We start from the raw sequence: 18,573 nt of genomic DNA, 5'->3' as shown, positions 1-18,573 counted from the left end.
CATTTTCACATTTGCACATTTGTGACAACCTGACAGCTGAATCATTTTTTCACACAAAGCAAGTACAGTTAACGCACAGGTAAGGCAAAAAATGTTGTCACCTCATTTAACTCACAATTATCTGCCTCTCATTCCAATCATGTCTGGCTTTAAAACTGCGCACCCAATCTGTTTGACTGGTAGTGAAGAGTCAAACATAGTTTACTATCCACTTTTTGCTTTGCTTCTTTTCTTTGCAGATCTTCAGCCCATGATTTTAACCAGGGAGGGGGAGGACTACTCCGCTGTGGAGGGGAAGGGAGTGACGATGCACTGCAAGGTTTTCAGCTCGCCTCCTTCCACAATCTCCTGGTAAGTCAAAGTCTCTTCCTGTCCTCTGTACACCAGCAGAGAGCAGTAGATGTCAACTGGTTGTTGTATTCAGTCCCTCTCTACACTACCTGTGTTTGTGCTCCTCCAAAACAGTGACCCTGCCACTCTGCTCTAATTAAGCATGTCTTATCTTTTTTAACATCTGACTGCTGCTGTGTTTTGATTTTGATTTGACATGTGACAACTTTACCTAAGATCTTTTGCTGAATATTTTCCAGGAGCAAAGATGAATTCTCTGATTCTGTAGAGGGCCCTAGGTTTACAGTCCACGACAACGGGTCACTGGAGATCTACAGTGTAGAGAAAAGTGACATGGGACAGTACACATGTTTGGCTAAAAACACAGAGGGGTTGTCTGCCATTGTTGCCATACTTTATGTAAAAGGTAAACAGGTTTACCAATAAAACCAATTTGCAGCAGCTCACAGTCCTTGAAATGTAACTAACTGGGTCCTGCTTGTGGAAGATCCCACTAGAATAGTCACAGCCCCGGAGGACCAGGAGATCTTAATAGGTACCACGGCCCAGCTCTCATGCCTGGCAGAGTACGACAAGTCCTTCAGCAACGACTTTGAAGTCCTGTGGGAAAAAGATGATATGGAGATAGCTCTCAACTACACTGAGAATTCAAGGTAGGAGACTTAATCCCAGCTGGAAAAGTCATTTTACTTCCTAGTTTTGTCAATCAATATTGTGTCTCCATGTTTCTGTCAACAGATACTTTGTGGAGGATGGCATTCTTCACATTACCAATGTGAGCCAAAGAGACCAGGGTGTGTACACGTGTGTGGCAAAAACTCCAGTGGACCAAGACGTGGCCTCAGCGCTCCTCACGGTGTTAGGTGAGCTAGCATATGACTGCTCTTTCTGCTCCAGGCCAAAGCCTCAGTGACCCCTGTTCCTACATTAATGTGTGACACATTCATGAAGAGATCAAAATGTCAGGAAGCCAAAGCAGAGCATGAAAAGGCAGTCCATGGCTTTATTAGTGCAGGGCTGTGTCTGACAATTGCCCTTTGGAGATATTGTTGTCATTCTAAAGTCCAAAAGAAATCAGTGGTGGCCAATTCAGCGATGCAGCTCGTTCCACATCCTCCAACTCAGGGTGATTTGATTGAACAGTTGTTCTCTTGGCCTTTTCTTGCTGTAGAGATTGATGTGTTTGGCTTTTTTCCAAAGTCATGCTGTTGTGATGATTTTCAGATGTCCCCGATGCGCCTGAGAACTTGGTGCTGTCTGAGCACAAGAGCAAAAGTGTGAAACTGAAATGGATCCCAGGGGATGATCACAACAGCACCACGACAGGTAAAAAGGGGGCATCTGTGTGCACAGGTGTCAGCGCATACATGACATACTGAATCAGTGCTTGTTACTGTGAATACTATTAATATGACACACACATTTTTGGGCATCATTCTGCATGTAAATAGATTTGATACCATCATGTACAATATCCATTATTGATTCATCCAAGCATGAATTATGATTATCTCCCTGAGGAATGTACAAGCCCAGAGCAGGGTTTAAGGAGTTTTCTGCACAGCTGGTGGTTAGATAAGCAAGAAGCATAGTGGCGAGGGGCCACTCTGATTGTCTTTATGCCTGTCAACAGAGTTTATTGTTGAATACGAGGAAAGCCAGAGGGAACCAGGCAACTGGAAGGAGCTGCTCCACATACCTGGGAACCACAACTCAGCCATCCTTAAGCTCCATGGGCACGTTGACTATCGCTTCAGAGTGTTTGGTGTGAACAGCATCGGGAGGGGTCGCCCCAGCGAACCTACAGAGAGATACAAAACCCCACCGGCAGGTCTGAGGTTTCTTCCTTTCATTGTTTATTATACTTTTTGATAAGGTTCTCCAGGCTACTTGAGCTGCCAACACTGCTGCTCAGTGAACTTTAAAACACTCAGACCTGCTTCATAATTGATTCCACTCTTGTTGAAAATCTGCTCTCTTGTGCGCTTATGTCACTGGAGACTTCTTCCACTAACAATGCTGACAAAATCTATATTCCGTCTTTTCTACAGCCCCTGACAAGAACCCTGAAAATATCAAAATCGAAGGTCATTTGCCACATGAAATGGATATCAACTGGGAGGTGAGAAATAGAGTTTGGTCTTTCATTATCTCCTTGCTGCAAAAGTGGCCTGCCTTTACATAGTGAGTCATTCAACTCACCTAAAGGTTTTGACTTTAAAAGAATTTTTTTAAGGAACCAGAACTGAAGTTTTATCCACGTTCCATAGGCCATTATCAATAGAATTTTGAGAAATAGAAATAGCCCACTTTTAATATTCATTCTTCAGTTCAGATCTTTAGGGGAGCCATTTTCTTGTATCAACGTGAATGAGTTTCTTTTGAAAGCTGCTCCTTTCTTTGATTAGAAAAAGAAAGGAAGGCTGTGAAAGGGAAAACGTTCTTTTAACACTCATTGTAATATATTGGGCTTTATTGTAGGAAGATGAATCTCTCTTTCACTTATTATCTGGGTGTCCTGTCATGGTAACATAGCTCCTGAATCCTGGATTCATGAGCTCTCCCACTGTTAATGATTTGCTTTTGTGGATAATGGTATCTCATTCTATTTCTCACAGTCTGACTTCTGTGAGAAGATGAATCTTTTCATCTGTAATGCCCTAGCAAGCCCTATATCAAAGAAAAGCCTCACTGCTAGACCAGGTCAATTGTTCCATTGTTTTATTAGATAGTGGAATCAAACATTGCCAGTGTTCGGTTCAGTGGGGTAGCTTGTCATTTTAATCCCACAGACACAGTGACATTGACCAAGGGAAATACAAGAACAATCTTATGCAACTGTGAAAGTCCCAATGACACCCTTGACACTATTGTTCTTCCTTTTTACTTTGGACATTCCTTTCTTTCCATTATTCAGCCCTTGTTACCCATTGAGCACAATGGTCCCGGTCTGGAGTACAAGGTGAGTTACCGAAGACAGGATGTAGAAGACGACTGGAAGGAACACACAGTGAAGAGACACTCCTTTGTGGTGAAAAACACACCCACCTTTGTGCCATACGAAATCAAGATCCAAGCCAGGAACCACCAGGGCTGGGCACCTGAGCCCAAGATAGTAACCGGCTACTCAGGAGAAGACTGTGAGTAGTGATATTTCTTGACCATTGTTCTGGTTGTGTCAGTTCTTGTGTCATCAATGTTTAAATGTTTATATAGTAAATCTGCCATATATCTCCCACTTAGAACCACATAGTACACAGCGTAAGCAACAAACAATCAAACATCCAGAAGGTTCCCAAATATTTCCAGCAGGAGTTTTGAGACAGCACAACAGTGCTAAAAGGAGGGGTAGTAACTGCTGCATAGCAATTAGTCACCTCAACCTGTTCTTTCATGATGTTTCTTTTACATATGTCACTATACTGCATGTTTGGCATTATCATTTAACAGTGCAAAGTAAAGTTGTCAACAAATGTCATAATAACTAGACAAGCAGTTTTAAAAAGTCAAGTAAAAGGTGCATGTACATCCAAAACACTCTTGTTTTTCAGTCAAATGATGATGATGTATTCCTGGGTAAAGTGATTACATGGCCTCCAGTGTATTGACATGAACTCAGTGTGACATGAGTATGATTTGTGGGTCTTAAAAGATAAGAGTTCACAAACTTCCCGCTCACCTCATGGTGCTATTTGGATGACGCATAGCTGTGGGACATACAGTTTGAGGTGGAAGGTCATGGTTTAAAGAACATTATTTGATTCAATTTAATTTAAATTTTTTTTATTTCAGCCACAATATTCAAGTATATATATGTATGTATACACATGTATATATGTATGCAAATGCTTTGTGATTTTTTTTGTTGACTGTTTTACTTTCCAAGCCTGCAATTGCAATCTGTGCAGAGGTGTACTGTGTTTCCTTTGTTTAGCTTTCTTCTGGACATGTCCCAAGGAGGTCACCTCAGGTCATGACACTTCCTCACTGTTGTGTCAGAAGTGGTTTTAGGGAGTGTAGTATTAACAGTACCCCTTTTAGCCCAGTGATTGTATTACTGTAGTTTTGTGACAATAGCTAGCCAATCCCCTGGAATTCAGTAGATGAAAGTATTCTATGTTTTTGTTTTGGCTGATTATTTATGAATAATTGTTGTTGTTTTCAGAATGAGTCAGACTGGTCCTGCCTCACTGCTGTTTTTCCTTGACTTTCTTGCAGTTTACTGTAGATTGTAATGTGTGTTTGCCTTTGCAGTTCCCTCTGCTGCGCCTGATGATGTAGCTGTGGAGGTGATGAACAGCTCAGTGGTCAAGGTTAGCTGGACACGAGTACACAAGGACAAGTTACATGGACATCTGGGAGGCTACAGGGTAATACCTCAAAAACAGACCTTTGCTTTTAGACACAGTTTAAAAGGAATGGCCCTGACCTTGCTCTAAACGTTTGCTTCTCTCACCCCACTCTGTCTCCTTTACATGTCCAGCTCAGTGTTTTCCTACTCCAGAAAAAAAGAAACCTTCACAATAACTCATTCAGCATTCTCTTGTGCTTATACATATGTATGATGTACACAGTTTGATGTCTTGTAGCCACTGCTGAGGATGATTCTATGTGTCTCTTGGTGACGCAGATAAACTGGTGGCGTCTGCGCAGCCTTGTGGACACAAAGAAGAGCCACGGAGACAAACACACACTGACGTTCCCAGGGGACCGGAACCGCGGCATGGTACCAGGACTAACACCCTTCTCTGAGTACAGCCTCATCGTCATGACCTTCAACGGGCGGGGCAACGGCCCAGGCAGCCATCCCGTCAACTTCAAAACCCCAGAGGGAGGTTAGGATTGTAAAAAAACAGCATGGAGTGTATTGATTCACAACTACTGAAGGGAAAATCTAATAATAGCCATGAAAACTGGGTTGCAGAATTCGAGTGCTTACTGTGTGTATTACCTTCTTTGCCCCTACAGTCCCGGAGAAAAATCCTGTTTTCAGGGTCACAGATGTACAGAGGCACACTGTGTCTCTGGTCTGGGCTCCGCCTTTGGAACCTAATGGGATTCTCACCGGGTACCTCCTTGAGTACCAGCTCAGTATGTATCCCTATGCTTCATTCTTGTATGTAATTAATCATCTCGCTGGTATAATGGTGATGCTCCTGCAAAGCTGCGAGGAGATAATGTTTTTTCCCCCTTGTGTTTAATAGCATCCCTTTGTTTCTTTTTCGCATGCACTGTCTAAAAAAGAAAACTGAAAAAATAAATTGCAAAAACTCACAGGTCATATATTTCAATTTGAAATATGTGACTGCATACAGTACATAGTAGCTTCACTGTTGTATTAACGCTCTGCAGTGGTACAGACAAGTATGTGCTGTGCTTCGAGAGTGTCTTGGGAAAGAAGGTGTATCTTTGCTGATTGTCTAACCCATGATCCTCGGCACGGATAGAAAATCTTTGTGCTGCTCTAATAAGGCCGGGGTCAGAGTGTCTGTATAGGAAACATGTCAGGATGATGTCTTCTGGCCCGCGTGTCACGATCATGGCTCAGGTAGTGCTGACCAAGGCCACTGTGTCACAGTCTGTTAAGGTCCGGTTTTACTGACCCCATCCTGTCTGCAGGGGACATCTTCAGCATAGATCACAGTCCCAGGGGATATCATCACTGAACACGTCCCATGAGTGTCCACACTTTGCTGTCCTAAAAACAAAAGTCATAACGGAGATAATGACTAACTTCCAACAGCGTCTTAGTGCCACATTTCCGGGCTAATTGAGTTTGATTTGGCGGCTGCGCAAGAGGGCCAAGCGTCACATAGTATTTCAGGAGAGGACGTTTTCATTGTGCCACTGCAATTAAGCTGATGGACTCTTTGAAGTGTGACTTTTTTTGAAGTCCCCTTGAAGGAAGTCATGTGTGAAATGTTGAGGATAATGCAGCCAGCTGTCAGTGTATCATCTGTGACACAAGTGCAGTCTCAAGCTACAGCACAGCTGTTTGAGGGCCACGCCCATCTTCACGGCAGCCGGTAATAGCATCACATCTCACAGGTTTTCATAGGAAGGGCTGTCGTAACGTGTTGTTTAACACGCGCAGCACACAGGATTACTAGAGGCTTTAAACAGGCATACTAACGTGCATTGAAATCACATGCCTTTTCTGTAAAAACCTTTCAATTATTGTGTCACATAGTCACTACAGAAGTAATGTACAGTGTGCACTGAAAGTGTGTAAATACTCAAATACTGCATATGCACATAGAAAATATATAATGTAAATGTAAATATACCTATATGGTATCCTAGAGTTGCCCTCACCAGTGGAGCAGGTGGCATACTGTAGTCACACCACCTTTAAGAGCTGTTAACCTGCCCTAAAGCCTGGGGCACAGTATGCTAGCACAGACTAAACAACTTACAGGGAGCTTGACAAGGCAAAGATAAGTGTGTCAGATGGGCTCACACTCGATCTGTTCTGTCATTTGAAAATATTTCTCCTGTTTGTTTAGAGCAGTTAGTTTCTATGCACTCAAAAGACACAATGCGTTATCCTCACTTAAAATGAAATTGTATAATTATGTGCATATTGATTTAGGCAGCTATTTGAATACTGAAGTCAATTGTAGTGAAGTCTGGACTGCACTGGATTGTAGTATTGACATGAGTGGGAAATGACCTTGGCTTCTTCCCATTCGAGATAATCTCACACTTGCTGTTGGGTCATACGCAGATTTCAGTGTTGGTCTGTTTCTCACTACATAAGGCCAGCCCTATTTGGCCCACTAGACTGGAGACTATTTGGACATATTGTTGTCTGCAGTGAGTCTGCAGGCAGCCTTCAACCAGTTCACTCCATGAGATGACATCCACCAGCTGTCAGACCCAAGTGTTTCCAGAAAAGTGTACAAGTTTTCTCAGAAACACGTAGACACATGTTGCCTCTTCTCTGCCCCAGCCTGGGTTGAAGCAAAAAAAAAATGTCCTTAGATTTTTTTGTCCCTTGAAACAAAACACAACGCAAATAATATTAAAAAAAGTCACAATGACTGATAACAGTGGGCGGTGTCCTGGCAAAAAGAGAGGCAGACCAATACATTCTTGTCATTGTTTCTGTTGCCTCCTACCACAGAGACGTAGCACCTCTTTCACAGCAAAGGTCACCTCAACACCTGCTGTGTTTGTTTTTGTTACAAAGAACATAAATGCCACCTCTCTACCTACTGCGCTGCTTTACGTAGTGAAAAATGAGATCCTATCAGAGTTTAGACACAGTTCAGACACCTACAACACAAGTACATTCTAGCTATAAGTGTGCAGGGCATATACTGTTTTTTTAATGCAAATAGCATTTTGAGGGGGATTAATTTGACATGACAAGTTGTCTTTGCTACAGCATAAAAAAAAGAATATGCAAGACAACATCACAAGTGAGATTTGCTTTCCTGGTATAGCTAAAAATGTCCCATGATTGTCACCACATACAGACATGAATCTAAATAGCAATTTGACTGGCAGGTGGAGGCACACAATCACAAGGCTGCTTTTTCTAGTTTCACCTTTAAAAGTACTTCCAGCTGAGGTAATTTCAGTCTCATTTTAGAGACATGAAAAAGTACAAGTAAAGTGTGCATTCTGTAAAATCAAGAAAATAAATCACTTCTTCATATCTTCTTGCCTATAATCAGTAATCATAGACTTGGGATGTTATTATGTGTTCGACTTCCTTTGTGTGATGATGCAGTGGCGTCAGGGAGAATTCAAAAGCTTTCAAATTATTTTGTATGTACTTCATATGTTCAATGTAACCAGGTCAGGTGGTCATCCTTATTATATAATGTAGTGGTGTAACATAAGGTCAAGACAAAAAAAGAAAACTACCTGTTGTCTGTGAATGCCCTCATTCATCCAGGTCATAGTCATTTCCAAGAGTTTAAATCGAGGCAACTGGACTCAAGGATTGTTTTTTGAAGACGTCTTGCCACTCCCCCGAGTTTAGTTCTGCTAGTGTTGTGGTGTCCTTTCATCTTTTAGAATACTTTTCCCAGCAGGTTTCACCCCCATTCAAACCCTAACAATGGGCTGTTAACTAGTCCTGCTCATGGCCCTGGCACAGTTTCTGGTTGTTAACAGACCATTAACCAACAACAGGGATCTTAGTCATATGAATCCTGCAAGATCATATGACCACAGGGGTCCTGAGCACCTAAAAGCACAGATTCCCTACCAGAACAGGAGCGAAACATCTTCAAAAAACAATCCTTGAGTCCAGCTGCCTCGATTTAAACTTATGGAAAAAAAAAACCTAGCTGTTATTACAGTGTAAGTATACAGGCGGTAATATGCTCTTTGTTTTCCCCCTTTTTCTTTACCCAGCTTCCTGGATTATTTACACTGTTATTTTTGGGCTGTAAACTAAAGCAGTATCTTTTACTTTTTTTCTCTCGCTATTCTAGTCAACGACACAGAGGAAGTTGGACCACTGCAGACAGTGGACATCAGCAAACCCGACACCACCATGTGGATCCTGCGTGACTTAGAACCTCTGAGCAAATACAAGTTCTACCTGCGTTCCTGCACCACAGTGGGCTGCGGGCCTGTTGTCACCGAGGAGTGCACTACCACACTGGAATCAAGTGAGTGATAGACAGTGCAGAGAGCCAGCTGACTAGCTGGATAAGCTTGAGTGTGTGTGTTTGAGTAAAGAAGACAATAAGAACGCATTCCTTTGGAGCAGAACTGATTCTGAACTGAAGCAAAACAGGTGACAAAGTCATTTCACTGTTACAAAATGGCATTGAACTAGCACAATATGATATATGCGTGAGCAGCCAAGCTTTTCATATCTCCATGTAAGTAATTTTTGTGGATAAACAATTTCATATGGCTGTAGTGGAGCTTTTCATTTGTCACTGTCATGAGAGAGCAAGTGCTTATTGATTGGACAGAGAGTGTGAGCTATGGAACAATCATCTAAGAAAGAAAATTGCTTTGAGCAGGGAGGGAAACTGAAGGTTTTCATACTGAATTGTGTAATCATCAAAGAGTTGGTGGGTAAGTAATCATAATGAGCCAGCTTGTAGCATGTAATCTTTTCTTTTCAATTATATATCATTTATGGAGGACTGCATGCCATACTTCAGCTGGCTCAAACTCAACTTGAGCTTTAGTGATTGCAGTCGGCGCTATGAGCGATTGGACAGGAAATGAAACGGGAAAACTATACATGGATTACCTAAATGGACTACAGCATCACAAGCCGTCCACATAAATACACCAGTGGCACTGTCATTCAGGCTGCGTTACGTAAAATTAAAATGCCCACTTTAATGTTGCAACACTCTGCAGGTGCTGAATATGTAGCCGATTACTTAGTGTTTACTGGAAGAATCCTTACAATCACAGAAAACAAAACAAAACAAAACTTAATTGGCTCTTAGGGGTTGTTTGTTTGCATTCTGAAAAGCTAGAGAAATGATTACTTGGAGAATTGCAATTTTGTAGAGATAGTACATGTGTGAGGGGGAGAGACACAACATTCGAACATAAAAGCTATCCATGGTACTGTGTGTTTACATGTCAGTGTTATTTCTTTTAATGGCCTGCTTTTTTACATGCCACTAAAACAGCTCATTGCTTTGAGAATGTGCTTTGATCATGCAGAGCATATTATATATGTGCACATGTGTGTAAATGTGTGTGTCTGCTTAGCCATGCAATGTTTGTCCCTTTTGTCTTTATCTTTCTGTTTTTTCCCTGCAGCTTCCACTTTGGCATCCACTGTTGGCCTCAGTATGTCGATATGTGTGTAGAAACTGTGGCATGTCATACTAACACCCTCACAGTGCTCTGACAAACTTTTTCTTGAGACATTTAGTCAGTCCTGAGCATTCATTTTAGATAGTGGTTGCATGCTTTAGATAATTAGAAATGTTATGAATGCTGTGGGTCTGAATTACATGATCAGGCTGGACACATCTTATTTGTCCTCTTCAAAATGAGCAGCCCTAAACACCCAGCTCCTCCACACATCATTGACCTTGTCTGCTGTTTGCCCTTGCCATCAGCAGAGAGCACTCTGATGCCTCCTTTCATTAGAAAATTGTCAACTCCTTAGATAAAGTTTGTGACTTCCTCTCTAATAGCAATGGCAATGAGTAATCTGATTATAAATTCATATTAATCTTGGCTCATTAGTGAGTGTAAACGAATATTGACTTTTATCCTAGCAACATCAGCCCCAGAGTGCAACACTCGTCTCAAGCTGAGGTAGTAAATGAAGCTTTAAGAGCAAGATGTGCATCAGACACGTCACACAGCCATCCATTTAATGATCTGCACACAGGGAATTCATTAGCTTTTGCTATATCTCACATTGTAAAGAAACATGTACGTCTGATGTAGATTTTACACTGTAGACCATGTAGTTACTAATTTTTAGCTAAAAATAGCACGTGTGCTAACAGTAGAACGAATGTAGCTCCTCCTCTCAGAGCTCTTATCCCAATTTAATGACCACAAGATCTGTCTTTCTTTTCAGGCAAGTCAGCTTCCCCCTCACCTCCAAGCACTCCCTCCAAGCCCCCAGTGACCAAACCCACTCGTTCCACCATAGGTAGAGCTGCAGCTCATTCTGACACAACACACAAAAAATGGATAAATATGAAACAAGACATTTGGACTTGTTAGCTGCTCGGTTGGCTGTTGGCTCAAAGTGAATTAATAACACCAAAACAAGAATAGCCCTTCAGGTATTTTTCTTTCATGGTTTATATGGTTTCCACTAGTAGGGAGCTGGAATGAAAGGTAACAGCTGTATTTTACTGTTAGCAGGGTTTAATTTCTCTGCTGCACCACAGGGAAATCTAGGATACTAGATCTATATCCTGATCCAATAGTGTGGCTGTAGAGTGCAGTCACTTGAACATGACAAATATGTCTAATTGTAAGTGATTGATTTGTTGGGCCCTGGTCCCCCCTCTTCTACACTGCAGTGTATTGACCCAACAGTCACCTGACATTTCCATGTAATCTTCAACTGTGTAAACAGCAACACGGCTCTGGGACACAAAGTTGTCCAGGGGCGGCATCTGAACGGAGGGAAAGCAGAAAGTAGAAACATCCTCCTGGGCCTTTGCTGGGAGGTGTGAGCTCATACTGAGAGGATGATATTTACAGGACATTGAGATAAGTGGATAAGTGGAAGCTGTTGAAATGCCCTATATCAGAATATCTTCTTGCCTCTGAATTAAAAAAAAAAAGGGAAAAAAAGCCTTCTGACTTTGAAGGGGCGTCTTCCAGGGCATCAGCTCCCTGCTGTTTGAGCAGCTGCTTTCTGCAGCACTTAATAGCAAGCTGCGGAGTGCAGCGACGACAAAACACGGCAGCCAGCCTTGGGATATTTTTAGTTTGCCGAGTCTATGTCAGACGAAGTCATCTCGCAGTTTCAATGACTGGAATTACCATAGTTGCAGACTAATCCATCAATATTAGTCAGAGAGTGTCATTTGCAGTGGTTGAGACGGACAGCACAGATGCAGGTGTCCTTGTGAACTATATTATCACCTGAGCAAATAATGCACCTGAGCTGGAGACACAGCAGAAGATTTGCATGTTTGCCATGGTGAAATGAAGTGGATTGTGCTTTGTTGACTAGCTTAGACAGCTGCTGTCAAACCGTGCCTTCCCCATACTAATGATGCACATCACTCATGCCATTAGCCCTTTTTGTCGTCCCTTTTTTAGGCATTAGATTGATTCACCTGTGTGTCAACGAACACACATAAAAGATATTTAGAACATCATTAATTCATGTATAAAATTTGAAAAAAGACAGGATACTTCTAGACATTTTCTGGTATATAAAAATTTTAGATGTGCAGTTTAATCTGATTTTTGTAAAACAGACAATTTCTTAACTGTGGAGTTGTGTAAATGTCCATCATCCAAAGGTCTTTGATGTTAAATCTCCCTTAAGGTCTTAGTAGATGTTCATTTAGCTTTGCAGGCTCCACCTGTGGTTCCATTTCCATATCCACATTACTCTTGTCATATGTGCTGTGTAGTGAGAGTGACCCGATGTCCCCTCCTGTCAGCCGTAATTGATGCCTTCTTACAGCAGAGTTAGGAAAGAGCACACTCGCCTCTTCCATAGAAAGCGACGAGCAGCATCCTTCATCACATAATGACAACGCTCCTAAACACTCCACGATGGCTTTCATCTGCTCTGTCCTTTACTAACCCTTCTTTGTCATTTCTCTCTCTTTCTTCACTTGTCTCATTTCTCTGTCAGCCCTGTTGAATGTTAGCGCAGCTGTTATTGGCAGCTTTGCAAATATCAGTTGGATGTCTGGAGGAGAGCACACAGAGTTTTACATTGCATATATGAACAAACGTAAGCTCATATGATTTTTTTTTTCTGCAGTAGCTGAAACAGCTGTAGCTTAGCTTGTCATTTGTTTTCAATTATTTCTACATTAGATCATGAGCTAGTTGGACTAACCCAGCCCTGATCATTCACCCCTCTGCACAGGTGAGGGTAACTGGAAGATAACAGAGGCCTTAAACACCTCTAACTCTTTCCACATCATTGCCGGGCTCGAACCTGAGACTGAGTACACTGTGCGCCTTATCCCTAACAGCTGGGTTGATAATTCTAGCATATATGAAGAAGTTATCAGCACGGGCTCTACAGGTGAGGAGCAAAACCAAAATAACTCCAACAATAGAAGGAGAAAAATAAGCTAATTGACCTCACTTTGAAAGAGTGCAAGTGCACCCGGCGTGTCCTTGAGCAGAGACTGAAGCCACGGTGTGTGGTCCTTTGCAGTGTCACTAGGATTTAATTTAGCTCACTAAGAGGAATTACATTTGTACAGCGTTCCTCACTTGATTAATTAGACAAGGAGGATTAGCTGTTTAATATTAATATTGGACCGTTTCCATCAGCTGTGCGCCCTGCCACCTTCTGCCTTTGCATCAGATAGGCTTTGTCGATGTAAACATTCAATCAAGTGTCCTGATGAAAAGGCCAAGGCGAGTCAAAGTCACTGGGTATTGTTCTCCATAGGTCTGGCCAGCATCCACGGAGGAATATCCACCCAGGGCTGGTTTATCGGCCTGATGTGTGCCATCGCTCTCCTCACACTCATTGTGTTGATCGCCTGCTTTGTCAACAGAAATAAAGGGGGGAAGTATTCCGGTAGGTGCTCGCTTACAAACATGTCACCTTGCTTGAATACTAATTGCTGTTTGGAGCATCATTATAATTCCATCTTGCTGTTTGTTGCTATGAAAGAAATGATCAATCATCCATTACAGCCATTACAGGAGTATGTAAAATATGTGTCTTTTTTTTTTTTTTTAGTTCACGGGCCACAAAATTATTTTAATGCAAATTCATACATAAAAAAGCCTGCTGTATTGATAGGAAAATGAGCATTGCTACTTCTATGTCCAGCATTTGAATTTTGCATTATTTAGATGGGGAGTTTTTTTCTCCCCTGCAGCACACAATCCAAACAAAGTGCAGCCCACAGCGAGACAAAATGCAAATGCTGGGCGTGAGGTGGCTGCGAGGGGGGGAATGATGACATAAGCCCTGTGGTATCTCAATGTTATTCGTCCTGTTGGGGATGTGAGAGTCCTTATCGGCTTTATTATTCACAGCTAATGGCCATCAGGTTGTCATCTGGGCAGTGATCGCTTCACTCGTCAGCAGAAAAAAGAGAGGCGCAGCGCTGTCCTTTGTTTCTTCATTAAGTTCTCATTATCACTCGCAGTTCCAGCAACCTTTCATTTCTTGGGCCATGTGTTTTTAACACCACATACAGGCCTATGCAGTGTAGAATGTTATATTTATGTAACACACACAAATCACAAATCAAGATTCATATTTAGACATTTTGCAATCACTTCTAAAGCTTGCATGGAGAACAGTAAATCAGGGGCTCACTCTTCAGACAGCGTTAACAGTCAGGGGACACAGTGATCTTCACTGGCAGCCGTCTCTTGGGGAAGTCACTGATATCTTCTCTCCATATTGTGAGCAGTAAAAGAAAAGGAAGACCTTCACCCAGACGTGGAATCCCAGGGCATGAATGACGACACATTTTGTGAATACAGGTAAGCGTCACCCTCAGAGCACTATTTCACCACCATAGTGCAATTCACACGCAACAGCGTATCAACCTCTGCTAGAGGTCTTTTCCATCTTAGTAATTCTCTTTGCATTTCTCCTCTTACTAAAAAGACAACCCAGTATGCACGAGGTTAACACGGAGCCTCATGCTTCTTCCGCTGAAGACATTTGATGGACTGAGTGACTTGGAAAGTATGCAATAAACAGCAGTAGCATCACCCAAGCTGTTTACACATCAGTGTTGTCGGAGTAGTAGCATCCCTTTATAGGAGGTTGTGACCTTAGATACGATGTCGTGTTGGTGTGTTTTTTAGAGACGGGGTCGCTCAGATGTTGCCATTTTCTGTTCGGATGGAGCTAAACGCAGCACTGCCCAGCACACAGCAGGACCCTAAAGCCAATCAGTGTAATTGAAAGCAGCTCATCTCCAGAGCAGTAATATCTGGGCACATTTCATTAATCCTTTAGTGGTCTAATTCATAAGCCTACCACAGTATGAGTCCCAGTGTAATTCTCCAATCAGTGGGATCTGCACAGCACAACAAATGCTGATGTGATGAATTCAAAAGTGGCTCAGTGTGACAGCATTTATATTTCGTCATGTTCACTCCAGGAGACAGTTACCCAAGCTTTTTGTAAATATGTCACAATAGTTTCTAGTCATTACTACCAAATTGGAATCTAGTGTCTGGTTGCAACATTTGAATGTATCTTTAGCATAGAATATACTTTCTGCTAAGGAGTTACAATAGATTTGAAAGATTGATACCACGTTCTTGTTTGTGTGGAAAATCTGAAGCTGCTGGCAGCACTGAGTTAGCTTAGCTCAGTAGACAATACTTGGAGGTGTAGATTTTGCTCAGTTCAGATCCAAGCTAGCTGTAAACCATTAGCTGCTGGTTGTAGCTTCACACTATTCACACAAACAAGGCAAATAGAAGAAAAATATAATAACAACACATATTTCCTGCATGTGTATAAACAATGTACATGGTAGTATAGGCTGCTGAACTGCACTCATGAAACTTATGAAAGTTACTTTTTACACGTGCATTGAAATATTCCATGTATGAATAGAGCAGGTGAGAAATGAGAGTACCTGTCTCGTACTTACTGCTTCTGTCCTGTATGTTGCTTTACACTCTGTGAATATTTTAGATAACCCCAAATGCAGCCCATCAGCGCATCAGTCATACTAATGAGCCCAAGAAACTAAACTAAGTATTTCCAGTAGTGAGACTGGACCCCTGCTGTGTGTTTCATCTCCAGACAGTATACAGGCCGTATTATCCAGGGCTCAGGATTCATGTGAATGAAAAAAGGCTCAAAGCCGGTTTAACTCCATTCATTTGCAGAAAAAAAACAACTTTCACATTTATGTTTTTTTTGTTCTCACACAAATCACTGCTTGAAGTTGGTCAAGAGCGACTGACAGGCTTCATCGGCTAGCATGTGCTCCGACACCCTGGAAACAACAGCAGTAACACTAAACGGTCCTTTGTGTTGTTGGCTTGACTCTCAGCACGGTGACAGTTACCAATAACTGTGTTGACCACATTCAGTGCCCAACACTGTGTAATTTGTCAGATGGTGCAGGTAGGCAAACAGCTTGTTGGTGCAACTGGCTCTTCAACAACTGGCAGTACAGTTCAAGTACTCTGTTGTCACCAGGGATCACACAAGAGTATTACATAGTGCATCCTATGTAATAGTCTCACAGTTAGAAGGACCACAGCATGTGTAGCCTCACTGGTCCTCCTCAATATCTCATTTGTCTTCCAGTTGTTACTTTGTCAAATGCCTTGATGCACGTACAGCACACTCCTGACTATTAATTAATTTTGTCTCAACATTAGCATCTGTGTGATTAGTTTCCATTGGTCAGCCGGAGCTAACGGCTAACGTCAATCACAGAAGCTCACAGTAGAGGCAGTGATAGTCCCAGCCCGTACCCCCACCTTCTCCAATAAACCACAGAGTGAAGCCATGGGTGAAATTAGGTGATTCTAAACCCACTGTGCCTCTCTCACAGTGACAACGATGAGAAGCCACTGAAGGGCAGCCAACGCTCACTGAGTGGGGAGATCAAAGCGGGGGACAGTGGGGACAGCCTGGTGGACTACGGCGATGAGGACGTTCAGTTCAACGAAGACGGCTCCTTTATCGGCGAGTACGCAGGGCGAAAGGAGAAGAGGGCGTCCGCTGAGATCAAAGCCACCATTCAGACCCCGGCATGAGGAGCAGAACCACCATCCATCCACCCCCCCCCTTCCGCCTGGACACCGTTTTCATTAAACCTGCTGGGAGGAACAAATGAAAGAGGAAACAGACATTATCCATACCGAGCACAAGTTTTGTGTCAAACGTAATGCGTCATTGCCAACTGCACACTGCCATTCTCATTTTATACAGCTCTGTTTTGTCAAGTTGCAACAGAATGACCATTACTAAATACTGTGTATATATATAGTGTATATTGTACGTGCGGGTTGTCATTTTTTTTATAATTATTATTACACAAAAATGTAGAGGGCTTGGATTTTCTTTGTGTTTTATTTTTCCTTAATTCAGCTACAGTACTGTTTGTACTCCATTGCACATCATTATATGCAGCATTGTCTCTGATGTCACTTTGGAGCAGGCCACAGTGGTGGAGATATCAAGCTGATATTTTTCAGTTGGAGCGAATTTTACTGACCTTTTATATATGAAATGATGATGATGTAAAATGTGTATAAAGGTTTGCTTATTAACTTATTTTTTTTTCCAGTGGTTTTCTACATGACAAGATAACAAAGGACATTCACATATCCCTGCATATCATAAATACTGATTCTTGAGTGATATATCATCCTGTGATGTTAGAAGAAAATATTCAGTTAACCTTTATGAGCTTTTTAGATCCATTAGATGGTCAGAATCACAAGCGTCTATATATGTTTGATGTAGCAGCCCAACACACATCTCTGCTGAAGCAGATTTGTTTTAAAATGTAAAATCTGTTACAGGTTTATTTCATATAGGCCAAATAAAAAGCTGCAGCTAGCATCCATGTTAGCTTAGCTTGACACAAAGATTAGAAGTGGGCAATCTAAGCTAAAATTATACGGATATAATGTGTGTCAATATAGTGAGCTATTGAGATGCTGGTATGTGACCAGCTGCACCCTTTGTTTACAGTTAAGCTAGCACTCTACTAGCATCCTATTTACGGAACAGATTTGAGCATGGTAGGCTCAAATCTGCCCTCATCTAATTCCATTCAAGAGGATACACCTTTGTTGAACAGCCACCAAAAAGAACAGGACAGGTTCCTACAATTCCCACAATGCATGCCTTCTATTGTAAATCTGAGGTCTCAACATACAAGCCGATGACATTATCAGGGTTATTTCCTCAGATTTGATTAAAAAAAAAAAGCTAAGGCTGCATACACGTGATGGATTATAAACTTTTTTTAATCAGTTTCTAGTTGCACAATAATTGACTCTTCAGTATTCTGTAGAAATGTTACATCGGTTGTTAACAAGCCTTACTTTCAATACACTGCCATTCAAAACACAACCTCTATATTTTCAACATTAACATTAGAAACGTGATCAGAAAAACTGCAATGTTTTGTAAAGACTCGGCCATTGCATTGCATGTTACCAATTGTTTTTGTTTTGTTTGAATGTCATTAAATTGCATTACTTTCATATATATCCTCTTTATGGTCTGACTGTCTGTCTGGTTACAACCATCACTGACAGTGTTAATGCTCTACGGTACCTGCAATACTGTTTGTATGTGCCCACACCTGACTGAATGAATCCTGCCTTTACCTCCAATCAGCTGTAAAATGTAAGCTGAGAGAAAGCGGTACCTGAAAATGTCCTCACTCTCTCTGAATAAAATGGAAGATGTTTGACAAGTTGTTCCCATTTGCAGTATGACTTTAACAAATGTCGCACCAGGGTCAAGTCTCTGTCTGAGCCGAGCGTCTTGTTTGATTACTTTGGCTGCAGGAGAGAATCAGGAGAAATCAAAGTAGTGGGCTCAGGCAGGCAGTGGATCAAGGAGCGAGAGCTGTAATCATGTCTGATGGT

The 18,573-nt window shown here is 41.9% G+C and overlaps 1 protein-coding gene across 3 annotated transcripts in view; it reads left to right on the top strand.

Annotated features, from left to right (window-relative positions):
- Positions 1 to 18,303, top strand: part of chl1b (cell adhesion molecule L1-like b) — a 56,014-nt gene extending 37,711 nt beyond the window's left edge. Inside the window, exons 12-30 of one of the 3 annotated variants that reach the window (XM_028406545.1) lie at positions 240 to 351; positions 591 to 757; positions 839 to 1,004; positions 1,090 to 1,214; positions 1,576 to 1,677; positions 1,985 to 2,182; positions 2,403 to 2,473; positions 3,269 to 3,491; positions 4,606 to 4,721; positions 4,982 to 5,186; positions 5,320 to 5,442; positions 8,802 to 8,981; positions 10,108 to 10,137; positions 10,886 to 10,960; positions 12,638 to 12,739; positions 12,878 to 13,039; positions 13,415 to 13,546; positions 14,397 to 14,469; positions 16,518 to 18,303. In XM_028406545.1, coding sequence (XP_028262346.1) covers positions 240 to 351; positions 591 to 757; positions 839 to 1,004; positions 1,090 to 1,214; positions 1,576 to 1,677; positions 1,985 to 2,182; positions 2,403 to 2,473; positions 3,269 to 3,491; positions 4,606 to 4,721; positions 4,982 to 5,186; positions 5,320 to 5,442; positions 8,802 to 8,981; positions 10,108 to 10,137; positions 10,886 to 10,960; positions 12,638 to 12,739; positions 12,878 to 13,039; positions 13,415 to 13,546; positions 14,397 to 14,469; positions 16,518 to 16,722 — 2,567 coding nt within the window. In that variant the 3' untranslated portion in view covers positions 16,723 to 18,303. The remainder of the gene's footprint in view (positions 1 to 239; positions 352 to 590; positions 758 to 838; positions 1,005 to 1,089; positions 1,215 to 1,575; positions 1,678 to 1,984; positions 2,183 to 2,402; positions 2,474 to 3,268; positions 3,492 to 4,605; positions 4,722 to 4,981; positions 5,187 to 5,319; positions 5,443 to 8,801; positions 8,982 to 10,107; positions 10,138 to 10,885; positions 10,961 to 12,637; positions 12,740 to 12,877; positions 13,040 to 13,414; positions 13,547 to 14,396; positions 14,470 to 16,517) is intronic. The other 2 variants (XM_028406542.1, XM_028406543.1) reach the window with 2 other exon arrangements.
- Positions 18,304 to 18,573: the final 270 nt, after the last annotated feature.

This window comes from Parambassis ranga, chromosome 5, assembly GCF_900634625.1.
Source record: "Parambassis ranga chromosome 5, fParRan2.1, whole genome shotgun sequence".
Taxonomy (NCBI): domain Eukaryota; kingdom Metazoa; phylum Chordata; class Actinopteri; family Ambassidae; genus Parambassis; species Parambassis ranga.
The sequence above is the reverse complement of the archived record's forward strand: the minus strand, read 5'-3'. Positions and strand labels throughout refer to the sequence as shown.